Raw genomic sequence first — 11,897 nt, 5'->3', positions numbered from 1 at the left:
TGGAAGAAGTTTGAAGCTGAAACTGTGAAGCTGAGAGTGAAAGAGCTCCAGCGTCTGTCACAGGAAACTTTCTTATTTCCACACTGATGAAAGCATCAAGCTTTGATTTCCTGCTGCTTTTATTGAGTCACACTGTGAAACTGAGCCACAGCTGAACCAGCATCCCTGTACAGCAGACACTTACAGCGCTTGGCTGCTTCCATTGGACCCTCTGCACAGAGCTTCAGTTTCCTCTTCTGGTCCCAAAGTGCAGAACAACAAGGTTTCAAACAGCTTCGTTCCAGCAGCATCAGCCACAGACATGCAGAGAGAATCCTTTGGTTGTGTTGTGTGTTTGCATATCTGCTGTCTGTGTTGCTTTGTGAGGATGGATCATCTCCTGCAGCTCCAGATAAACAAGCTGGACCTGAACCTGGTAGCTTCACTTAGAAGACACTTGTGACGGGAACGTGTGAGAAGTTTTGTGCAGACAAGTGTGGATTTAGAGTGTGGGACGAGCTCTCCACAGTCTTTGTGGAGATCCACATTCTGCATACTGCCTGTGAGAAGCTGCAGACATTTGTCCTCCAAATCCACTGAGCAGCTGCTCGTGGTGGTATTAGCTTCATGTGTGCGTGTTAGCATGAAGCCTCGGTCAAACTCTGCTGTGGACACGGTCACGGACAGCTGGACGCCTGATGGACGAGTCGTCCTTCCTGTTAAACTTCTTTGAGCATGAGAAGAGCATGAGAAGCTCAGTGGACACTGTTCAGGGTTTTAACTCTCGCTTTCACTTCAGCTTCACCAACAACAGCACAAGCAGAGCAGCCCACTGCCTGCATGGCTGGGACAGCGCCCCCTGGTGACTGTAAACCACTACAACATGTAGACGGCCGTCTGCAGGCTGGATGTAGCACCACCGCAGAGACGTGCTGCAGCTCTGTTTAGTTACCCAGCTGACAGCAGAGGCTGTAGTTTACTGTTACCAACATGGAAAACTGAAGCTTCACCAGCTGGAGCTACAGAGCTGGAGAACAAAGGAGACTGAGAGGCCAGAATGATGTGGGAGGAAACATCAAGAGCCTGTTTGAAAGGAGACACATGTGGATGCTGTGCCAGTCTGTGGTCTGTCAGAAGTCAGCTGAGTCACACTGCAAGAAGCTGCAGAATCTCAGAGGAGGAGATTTGGAAGTGTTTGTGGGACAAACTGGACTCAAAGAAAGAAGATGTTTGTGAAGTCTTTGGTGGAGGTGAGCAGTGTGAAGCAGAACACATGCAGATGAATCAGGAGGTCAGCATCAGTGTCTCCTTGTGGTGGACGGTAAAAGAATCAGAGCCAACGCTCCCGTCCACCCTCGGCATGAAGCAGTGCTGTTTCTGAAACAGGAGGACAAGTCCAGAGAAGACAGAGGAAGCAAAGATGAGGGTGGGACAGGACAGCAGGACTTCCTTCACACCTGCAGCTCCATCACACTGCTGTAGCTCCTCTTCATCACACATGTACCTGCAGCCTGTCTTCGAGTCCAGGAGTCACCTCCACACAGTGTAGAAGCCTCCTGTGCAGACCATGGAGTCCAGCCTCTGTCAGGGAAGTCGGCACTAAAGCCTGAAAGACTTCAATCTGTCTCTGCTCCACCCGAGAAAGACCAGCACCGTACTTGTTGTGCATTCAAGGAGGGAACATCAGCGCTGCATCGTGGGAACAACACCGCAGGAACAAAGACACAGCACGGCCGATGAAGGACGAGGACAAAGGAAAGGTGAGTGTTGGGGGAAAACTCTGTAAAAGACCCAGGAGAAATAAAGACACAATGAGACAAAGTTACTTTCTTTATCAAACGTGTACACGGGTGAGCTGCTAAGGACAACTCACACCATGCACAGTGGCTTGGTAATTTTTATAGGAAAGACAGTGAGAACAGGATAAGAAAATACAAAACAAATAAAATAAACAACTCCATATGTGGCGCTAGTCTCGTCAGCAGAGAGCTGGGAGAAGGCTGTGAGAGATAAAACAATCTAAAACAATATGTCCCAGAAACAAGATGTCTTTGCTGGGAAAGTCTAAAAAGATCATTCTAAACTAATCTAACCATAGGCAAAGGGCAGACAAAAGGCATCTTTGTACATTTAAAAGAAGGTAAAGAAACATAGAATCATTTTTCCTGTAACATTCCCTCCTGTTTTAACTTATTTTAAATGTATACAACAATTGTCTATGAAGGTTATTTATTAAGTATCTTAGGCAATTTTTAAATTTTCAAAATTTTCAAAATGTCAGCATAGCAGAAATGGCAGTCATTTGGTCTAAAGAATAAAACAAAAGAAAATAATAAAAAGAAAAACATAGTAAATGAAAATCATAGTAAATGAAATAACAAGTGGAATAAACAAGAAAAAATAATAAAACTAAAACTACAAAAAATAAAAGGATGAAAACCTTATATTTTAAAACGAAAACTTACAAAAAATAAAAGGATGAAAAGTAAAATGAAAACTTTATATTTAAAAATGATGAAAACCTAATATGTAAAATGAAAACTTCAAAAAATACAAGGATGAAAACCTTATATTTAAAATGATGCAAACCTTAAATTGAAAACTTTATATGTAAAATAATGAAAACTTCATATTTAAAATGAAGACTTCAAAAAATAAAAGGATGAGAACTTCAAAAAATAAAAGGATGAAAACTATATTTAAAATGAAAAACTTTATGTTTAAAACTCAAGACTTCAAAAAAAATAAAAGCATGAAAACTTGCATAACCTACTAATGTTTTAATCAGTGCATGATCACTTGACAAGTCATTTTTAATCACCACGTCATTTATTAGCAGCTAGTACAAGTTCTCTTCTAATAGAATTGCAACGGGATGTTGTTCTTCTTGAGGCACGGCAATATAAGCAGTCATTGTAGTTGTTATCATCTTTGAAATCATTACTCTTAGGCATGGCAACACACACAACACTAATATGAGCAGTGCTATCATGATGAGACCTAGAAGGAAAAATGGCTTTGCTACAGCAGCCAGCCATGAACCGCTGAACAGCCAGTCCAGCCAGCTTTGTGCTGTAGCTGCTCCAGGTGTGTGGTCAGTGACATATTTTTGCAGAGCGGTCAAATTCTGCAAAGCTTCATAAATGTCTCCTCCAGTTTCGTATCCATCAGGGATAAAAGTGCAACATGTTTCCCCGATCAGCTTGCAAACTCCTCCTTGTGATGCTGTTAGCAGGTCTAGTGTCAGTCTGTTCTGCAGCACCATCGTTCTGATGGCCTGCTGTTCTCCTGCTAAGGCGGTTCCCAGGGTCTTAGTCAAGTTGATGTGTCGTAGCAGAGCATATCGGTTGATTTCCACATGATCCCGCACCTCGGCAACTCCAATGCCGGGGATCAAGCTCTGTAAGAATTTCACTCCTCCTCCCCAGATGCGAAACTCTCCCGGCACTCCAGTGTCCACAGTAATGCCGAAAGAATTGGGGGAGGCGATGTCCACTTCACGTCTCTGCCGGCTGCTTGGATGATGTGCAACACTTTGCATGAAGAAAACGTGATCTGATAATTCCACCAGGGCGCACAGACCTCCCCAACCTTCAGGGAGTGACAGATAAGCCTTGTTGCCACATAGGAAGTACCAGTCAGCCAAAACTCTGGTTCCTCTGCTGCTGGGTGCCGTCCGTGCACATCCTGTCTGGTACTGAGTCTTTGTTTGTAGTGGCATTCGGTAGCTGTAGTTGGAGCGACAGTTGAGGCTCATCAGTGTCGCGTTACTGGCACAGGTTTCGTTGAGTGAACAGTCCATACACTTCCTCTCGTTCCTCGGTGGGCAGAAAGTGTATATGTATTTGCATAGCAGTCAGTTTTATTATTCAAGTAAGCTGTAGTGTTCATAAACTGCCACCAGAAATTAGTGGCATAGCCATGGGGAAACTTGGTGTACTTTCCTTTGTCATACAGTGTCTGCCTTTTCTCCATATAACGTGACTTGTTGTCCCTCACGGAAGCAAAGGTGAGGAGCCCGGCCATGGTCAGGGCCGCTGCAGTTGATAAGAGCCACCACCTCATGACGACGGAACACACCCTCCTGTCGCGAGTAGACCCCCCGGCCAGGAAAGCTGACCCCTCCACCGGGCGAGATCACAACAAGTAGGCAAGCCTGCCGTCAGCTGTGTTTAGATGGCTTCACTGACTCGCCTGCAGTGACTCTGATGGACCCAGGATGGTCGTTCCGCAATTTTGCAAGCGGTCGGTGTAGTGAGGAGGACTTGGTATGGCCCCTCCCACCTGGGTGTGCTCCAGTTTTTCCTTTGGAGCACCTTGATCAGAACCCAGTCACCGGGCTTTAGTCTGCAAGACACTGGAGAAACATCATCAGGTTGTTGATTATGTACAATGATCTCTTTGTTTTCTAACAGCTTAGACATCCATTCTGCTAATGTGTTTTCTCTGATTGCTTTGTCTATTGGTTGACTGGTAATAGGCAGTGGAAACGGCCTGCCATGAATGATTTCAAATGGAGTTAGTTTATGGGAGCCTTGTGTTAAGCGCATCCACATCTTCACTAAACCCAAACATTCAGGCCACGGCCTTCCTGTTTCTGCCATGCATTTCCTGAGCCTTTGTTTTATAGTGCCGTTAGTTCTCTCTACAAGGCCTGCGCTCTGAGGGTGATAAGCACAGTGGTGTTTTATGCTGAAACCGAGTGCTTCAGAGACCTTAGTGATGACATCATTTACAAAATGAGTGCCGTTGTCTGATCGTATCAAAGCTGGAATGCCATATGTGGGTATGAAGTGATTGCACAGGCACTTTGCTACTGAAATTGCATCTGCCTTTTTCACTGGATAGATTTCCGGCCACTTTGAGAACACGTCTATAACCACTAGGGCGTATTTTGACCCTTGACATTCGCTTAGTTCAATAAAATCCATATGAATTGTGTGAAAAGGATGAGGCGGAGTTGGAAAACGGCCTCTCCTTGGTCGCAGGTTACCTTGAGCATTATATTTTTGACACGTCATGCATGTTCTGACAAATTGTTTTGCTGAAGTTTCAAAATTTACAGTGTAGAATTTACAGTGTAGAAATGAGAGTTGCCAATACTGGTCAGTCCCCCCGTTGACAAATGCGTACAGCCATGAGTCACTAATGCCGCCATTTTGTGGAGGAATTTTTTGGCAACACTGGCTTGCCACAACACATCATTAAGTCGTTTGTCAGAACTGCACCGTGTTTTAGCCATTTTGCCTGCTCTGCTGTGCTTGCTGCTTTTTGTTCATTTTTCAACACATCCAGTGGAATCTGATGTGTGTTTACTGCCATCAATGTGATGTTTGCCTGTTGTGCCGCCTATTTTGCTGCTCTGTCAGCAAAATTGTTGCCTGTAGTAATGAAAGAGTCAGTAGGCGTTGTAAGAGGTTGGCATGCTGGTTTGCCAGTTGGTGTAATCATTCCTCTGGTTTTCCAGATTTTTTGCAAAATGATGCACAGCAGAGAAAACATACTGGCTGTCTATATAAATGGTTATTTGTTTATCTTTGTGTATTTCACATGCGCAACAATCTCGTGTGAAGTGACCTTCCTCTCCACGGTTCTAGCAGGCGTTGTCTCTATGTTATCTGCTGTTTCTGCGTGGCTGTCTGCGGCCTTGGTGTTTGTGACTTTGCTCGCCTCTCTGTTCCTGATAGCCACCTGCGAATTAGTGTTTTAGTCTGTTGTCAACAGTCAGCCTTATTTTTAAGTTACAGAATGCTTCTCCCTTTTTTTGTTTTTTGTTTTTTTGTTTGGGAGAATAGATGCAACTCTACAATTTCACTTAAGGCAGTTTTAGATAATTTCTAGTTCTTCAAACAATGCATGGATCTCACACATTTCAAACTTTCAAGTTAGGGTTGTTTCCCATTTATACAAATATATATATTTAACTTTGCATTGCTCACAGCTCACAGCTCTAAACCTAGGCATTTTTCAATCATATGCCTAATCACTATGTGTCACTGTGATTCTCAAGTATTGTCACAAGTTCGTTTAAATTCGTTTCCAAAACCAACAAAATAATCAAACAAAAACAAAAAACATAAACGTGTCAGGACACAAAAGAAAAAGAAAAAAAAATGCTGCCACCCGAACAAGGCAGAAGTCTGCATATGTTGGCTTTTAATAGCATGCAGCTTGTAACATGGTAGACTAATGTGCCTGTGTTAATTCAGCTCCATATTATTGTGTGAAGTTGCACTGGGTTGGGAGTGGTTTTGTGTGTGTCACATTTTTGGTGAGCCAATGGCTGGAATGGGGTTGGACTAATTAGAGGCAGGTGTACTTGATTGCACTGATACACCGGTCTTCTTATAGCCCACACTACAAACACTGCTGTGTTGTTTTGTCTCTCTGTGCAGGTATGTAATGTGATGAAATCAGATATGTTTGGGATGGACGGGTTTTGCCCTATGAATTTTATATTAGGTGTGTCGTTTTGTCTCTCTGTGCAGGCCAGGGCCTATTATATGCCACAGCCTAAAGGCAGCAGGGTTGCAGAGGCTTGAGTGACCACTGACTATATGCTTGCAGGGTGGTGGGTCTCCAAGGACAACTTCTAACCCTGTTAAACTTGGCCGTGTGGCATAGCTGGCTCTGGCCTTGGGACTGTGTGTTTTTATACAATTCTTAAGTGGGACACTGGACTGTTTTATCTTTTATCTCTTGATATATTTTTTGTCAATAAATTATCTTTTAGAATTTTATTGACTGACATCTTTTTGCCCATGACTGAGACGGTTGGTCAGACCTAGAGTCTTTCTTTGGGTGTGTTACAGCAGCTTCTGCTCTAAAAGAAACAAAAAAGAAAAAGAAAAGAAAATGTGGAACATGCTCATCAGCTTAGCAGTGTCTACATATTTAATTCAGCTTCTCAATCCTGTAGTTGTAGCTGTTGTCTACAGGGTTTTGCTTATTGGTTGTTATTATAGGTGTGCTCTATATCTCAGCAATGTGTCATTCTAGAATGATAAGTTTCAAGCTGGTCAAGTGCCTCTATGCACTTCATTAGTTTAGTTATTCTCTGTATTGTCTTCATCTCACATGTCATTACACTGAGTTTCAGCAAACCTTAAGCTTGATGCAGACTACTGCTTAACAATTATTCACCTCACATCATAACCGATTAAGGTGCCTCTTCATATTAATATGTCATTGTTAATATTATCCTCTTTGTCTTATATAACAGCAATAGCATATTATAATATTCTATTAGTGTGTACCATTATACTACTACTGAGCCAATTTGATAGTTAGGATCATCTTATTCAGCAAACAGATAATTTTGAATTCATCCAATCTGCGGTCACATTTGTTCTCTCTGTTACATGGCGGACCAGGCAGTTCTATTATAATGTATTATTTATATTTTATTTTGTATCCATCAAGGGCTTCAGATGACCTGCAGAATCATCCTTTTCCCAGGGTGGAGACGGTTACCTTTTCACACACTGTCCTTGGCTGAACAATGACACAGCCTTAATATACCTTATTTATTTTATTAAAATATTTTTGTGTGAATTATTTGCTTTATATTCATTTTATACATGCTGGGCATGGTCATCATGCCAACTGTGTTTCATTGTTAATATCACTTTACAGGTTGTTATCCTTGCTATTATTAATTTCAAATACTCTAAAGATAATTTCTACTGTAATTTTCCCTTTGTTCATCTTTATTTCGTACTTTTTATATTTATATCTACTCAGTGGGGTCTGTTTTCAACCCTTTTAAACTACTACAAAACTACTGTGATCTCTAGTTTTCACTTAATAAGGGATTATTATGTTCTTCCTGATATGGGTGTTGCTGCAGATGCGGCTGCAGGAGTGAGTGATGGTTTACTAAAAGGATTGTGGGAACTGCACAGTGTCTCGTCTTCTGGTTTTACTAAACTGGCAGTTGAGTTCTGTTCTTCTGACTGTTTATATTTTGTTTTCTTAAATTTCTCAGTTTACAGACACTGTTTTTGTCCGGCGTCTGGACTTTTCTTTTCTCACCACTGCTCGTCAGCAGGAGTGAGTTTTAATTTCACTTGCTTGATTACCCATCTTATTTATGTATTTACTTATTTTTGTTTAAGTAATATATACACAATACAGCTGCTATCACCTTCGCTGGTATTAGAGACGAGAGTGGTTGCTCACACGCCCTTCTACTTTCGGACTATTTCCAAAAGCGGTGTGAACTTTACGAGACGGAACTCGACCGTTCTCTCAACTCACCAGCACGTCAGTGAATAGCAGTAAAAGAAAAACACAGTAGGAGCAGCTCAGTCTCTTATTGGACCGTGAAAAGTCAGCTTGCTCCGTTAGTTACAACAATACACACACATACATTCACATTCACACTTATTCGCGCGATCGGAACCCTTATAATAAGGGGAGCTGCCAGTCTTTCTGTAGACGAGCTACTTATTCCCTTGACCCAGCTGGGGGAGCTACCCAGAGCTCCAAACCTAACCCACAAGAGTGGGGAGCTTCCAGTCGACGAGCTCCAAGCTACCAGCCGACGAGCTACTTTAAACCCACAGAAGTGGGGAGCTTCCAGTTGCGACGAGCTACTTTCGCTATTTTAAATTCCCTGAATTTAAAATACGATTTTACGCAAGATTGTGTCAGTGTGTCTGTATCTACCTGGTCAGTGTCGCCGGGTCTGGTCCACCTCGATCGGGCCCCACCACCGTGGGTCGCTTTCTAAGAACGTTGGCCAAGACTCGAATTTAACGCCCTTGGTCTTTGACCACACACCTAGTGTGTGGGCTGTCGACAGACGAGCAACGTGGACTGGTCACGGAGATGGGACACGATGGAGGCGCTCCGGCTCCGAAGGACCAAGAAATGTTGGGGGAAAACTCTGTAAAAGACCCAGGAGAAATAAAGACACAATGAGACAAAGTTACTTTCTTTATCAAACGTGTACACGGGTGAGCTGCTAAGGACAACTCACACCATGCACAGTGGCTTGGTAATTTTTATAGGAAAGACAGTGAGAACAGGATAAGAAAATACAAAACAAATAAAATAAACAACTCCATATGTGGCGCTAGTCTCGTCAGCAGAGAGCTGGGAGAAGGCTGTGAGAGATAAAACAATCTAAAACAATATGTCCCAGAAACAAGATGTCTTTGCTGGGAAAGTCTAAAAAGATCATTCTAAACTAATCTAACCATAGGCAAAGGGCAGACAAAAGGCATCTTTGTACATTTAAAAGAAGGTAAAGAAACATAGAATCATTTTTCCTGTAACAGTGAGTGAGAAGACCCCGGTGGTGTGGACGGACCTGCAGGGGCTCCAAGACTGAGGAGCAGAGACGTCCATGTACCAGCTGAGGATGCTGCAGTGATCCAGGGAGCTCGGTCCAATCTGAGGCCGTGTGAACTACGTGGACCACAGTTTCTTCACAGACTTCAGCCACGTGAACATCTGGAGATCCAACAGTGTACGAGCTGTGAGCCATCAGCTGTTTCTCTCATCAGCTGCTGTAATGAGAGCTGCTGGAATCATCTCGAGCAGCAGGAAATCACTGATGTTGTTTCTAACCAAAGATATGGGACTGAGCTCCGCTGAGCTCCTTCTACTTTCATCCAGATAGAAACTGCTACAGTCTGCTGATTATTGCTTTGCCTCCATCACACGAGCTCTTTATCCTGTTCTTCACTCTCATTGGTTCTTTGTCTGCTTGTTTTTACAACAGTAGTCTTCTGATTGGTCAAAGGAGACAATCAGCTGTGACTAAATGTAGCTCCTACAGCAGTGATGGGAATAACTACTGAAGCTAATCCAGTATCAAAGCTCAGGAATCAGCAGCTCCCACCTCGTTTTCTTTCAACAACTATTTTTAGCTGCTGTGTTTTTGTGTTTCTGCAGACCTCAGACATCCTGCTGCTCTGGACAACTTTTTCATTCTTTTGTATCATTATTTTGCTTTTCTTTTATTATTATGTTATATGTATTAATATGTGAAACACTTATTCTTTGTGTTTTTGCTTTGCTCCTGTCAAACTGCTTTAATAAAATCTGCTGCAGTCTAAACTGTGGACGTTCCCTTTTTAAGCCTTTGTGAAACAATAAAGGTTTAAAGCTGAGTATTCGTCTATGTTAGTGTTTAATGGGTCTAATAGGTTGCTTTGGCCTTTCCCAGTAATATCTTCCCTTGCAGTCTGTGGTCCAGGCTTCTAAAACCATCCCAGGTTAACAAGAACTACAATCTAGAGGAGAGCTGCCATAACAGGTGTGACTGATGAGATCTGACCTGCAAGGTTACTCAGGTTTGTTTGTATCAGGACAAGCAGGGAAGCCGCCTGGACGTCAAAGTAGTTAGAGCTGGGCGAGTGTCCTCACCCACATCGGCTTCACAACTCTGCATCATCTACTGAGTAAAACTCAGAGCATCAGAGATTAGAAGGTCTACAAAGAGCTGAACCAGACTTCCTGTAGAAAGGTTTTAGTTCCACAGATCGACAGTGTCAGCACAACTAAAACGTGGAGACTGACCTCAGAGTTTCAATTTGATGTTGTGGATTCTCCAGAAGAACACACAGCTGCTTCACTCCTGAATCCTGCAGCTTGTGGTAGCTCAGGTCCACCACTCTGGGATACGAAGGGTTGAGCTTCAGCACTGCTTCCAGATAATCACAGCTGATCTCTGACAAATCACAGCTCTTCAATCTGTATAGAGAATGAAAGATGTAAGTTTATTAGACAAAGTGCTTGAAATCATTCAGTGTTTCATCATCTGTTCAGAGCTGAAGAAGGTTCAGAATGTAGAAGTTTAGAAAATGGAAACTCCAAACAGCTGAAGCCAACAGGAAGCAGCTTCAAACAAACACAACAAGAGAAAAAACTCTGAATGTTTCACATTAAAGTCGTACATTTCTAACAAGAGTGTTTTAAAGACAGAGTCACTGATGATCATCTTCTGCCCAGTAAAACTTTGGTTTTCCACATGTGAGTGTTAATGATGCACAAAGACTGTGAGTGCAAAGAGGGAGCGAGGAGGATGACAGAGAGATGGTACAGGAGCATCAAGAACCCGGCGAGGAAATGAGCAGAAGGACTTTGGAGCCTGTTGGATTGAAGCTTTCACAGAGACGTGTTTGACTGGACACCACCAGGACAGACTTTTAATCCCAGGATTTGGATGAGCTTTCTGTCTTTATGGTCACAAATGATGCTGTAACTCTGTGAATGTCCTGGAACTGTCAGCAGTGTGGTTACGTCCTTTTGACCTGAGTTTCCACAGCTCTTATAACAGCAGTGTACATTCAGACTGAGACACGCTTCAGTCTGTATGGACCTGTTTCTGTAGCTGCCACCATCATTCTACGGTCGTGTCCAAATTCATGGGCTGCATCCTCCCGAGGACCCGGCCTTTGCGGTCTACGTGGGCTGGGTCCTCAGAAGGTCGGGTAGGCTGGAAATAAACGGCTGGGGAAATTGGACGGTCTAGCCTTCTGATTAGCGTCACCGCTGTCTCGGTGGAGTTTAATAAACTCAGCCGTCTGCTCCTTGCTATCTAAAATATAACAGGACACTGGCGTAAATTCTCGACCGTCTCATACTTCTGTTTAATCAGTTTTCTGTTTGACGTTTAGTCAGCTCTGTAAAGACCAAGGAGGAACCCACCTGGGGGATTAATAAAGTTTTATTTTATCTAATCTAATCTAATAACTTTAATCTCAGCCAAACCGATTTACTCACGAACAAACAAAACACTGAAAAAAGCCAAACAATAACATTTTGAGGTTGTCTAAGTGACTTATATATCACGTTTAACCTGAGTAGCGAAAGTCCGCGGTGATCTGAAAATGATGTGCCGGGAGTTGTGCCGTTCTCGGCGGCTTCAGTGACCCTCGAGCTCCCGGCGAGCTATCGAGCTGGTG

At 43.0% G+C, this 11,897-nt stretch overlaps 1 protein-coding gene across 2 annotated transcripts; it reads right to left on the bottom strand.

Moving 5' to 3' along the window:
* Positions 1-1,796: 1,796 nt before the first annotated feature.
* Positions 1,797-10,525, bottom strand: LOC146548233 (syncytin-A-like). Of its 2 annotated transcripts, none has more exons than XM_085266276.1 (3): positions 10,510-10,525; positions 8,650-8,869; positions 1,797-4,336 (listed from the first exon to the last, which is right to left on the bottom strand). In XM_085266276.1, the coding sequence occupies exon 3, from the start codon at positions 3,779-3,781 to the stop codon at positions 2,819-2,821; it is 963 nt and encodes a 320-aa protein (XP_085122402.1). In that variant the 5' UTR covers positions 3,782-4,336; positions 8,650-8,869; positions 10,510-10,525; the 3' UTR covers positions 1,797-2,818. The 2 variants fall into 2 exon arrangements, with proteins under 2 accessions (XP_085122402.1, XP_085122403.1); XM_085266277.1 differs by lacking the exon at positions 10,510-10,525 and adding an exon at positions 9,296-9,311.
* Positions 10,526-11,897: the final 1,372 nt, after the last annotated feature.

The sequence above is a fragment of the Mchenga conophoros genome, linkage group LG23 (assembly GCF_057382185.1).
Source record: "Mchenga conophoros isolate Kocher_MC1m ecotype Shallow Benthic linkage group LG23, M_conophoros_male_GT1.1, whole genome shotgun sequence".
Taxonomy (NCBI): Eukaryota; Metazoa; Chordata; class Actinopteri; order Cichliformes; family Cichlidae; genus Mchenga; species Mchenga conophoros.
The sequence above is the reverse complement of the archived record's forward strand: the minus strand, read 5'-3'. Positions and strand labels throughout refer to the sequence as shown.

What these genes read in the sequence shown, in the direction of transcription:
- LOC146548233 (XM_085266276.1), bottom strand. Translation starts at nt 3,781, where the DNA reads ATGGACTGTTCACTCAACGAAACCTGTGCCAGTAACGCGACACTGATG.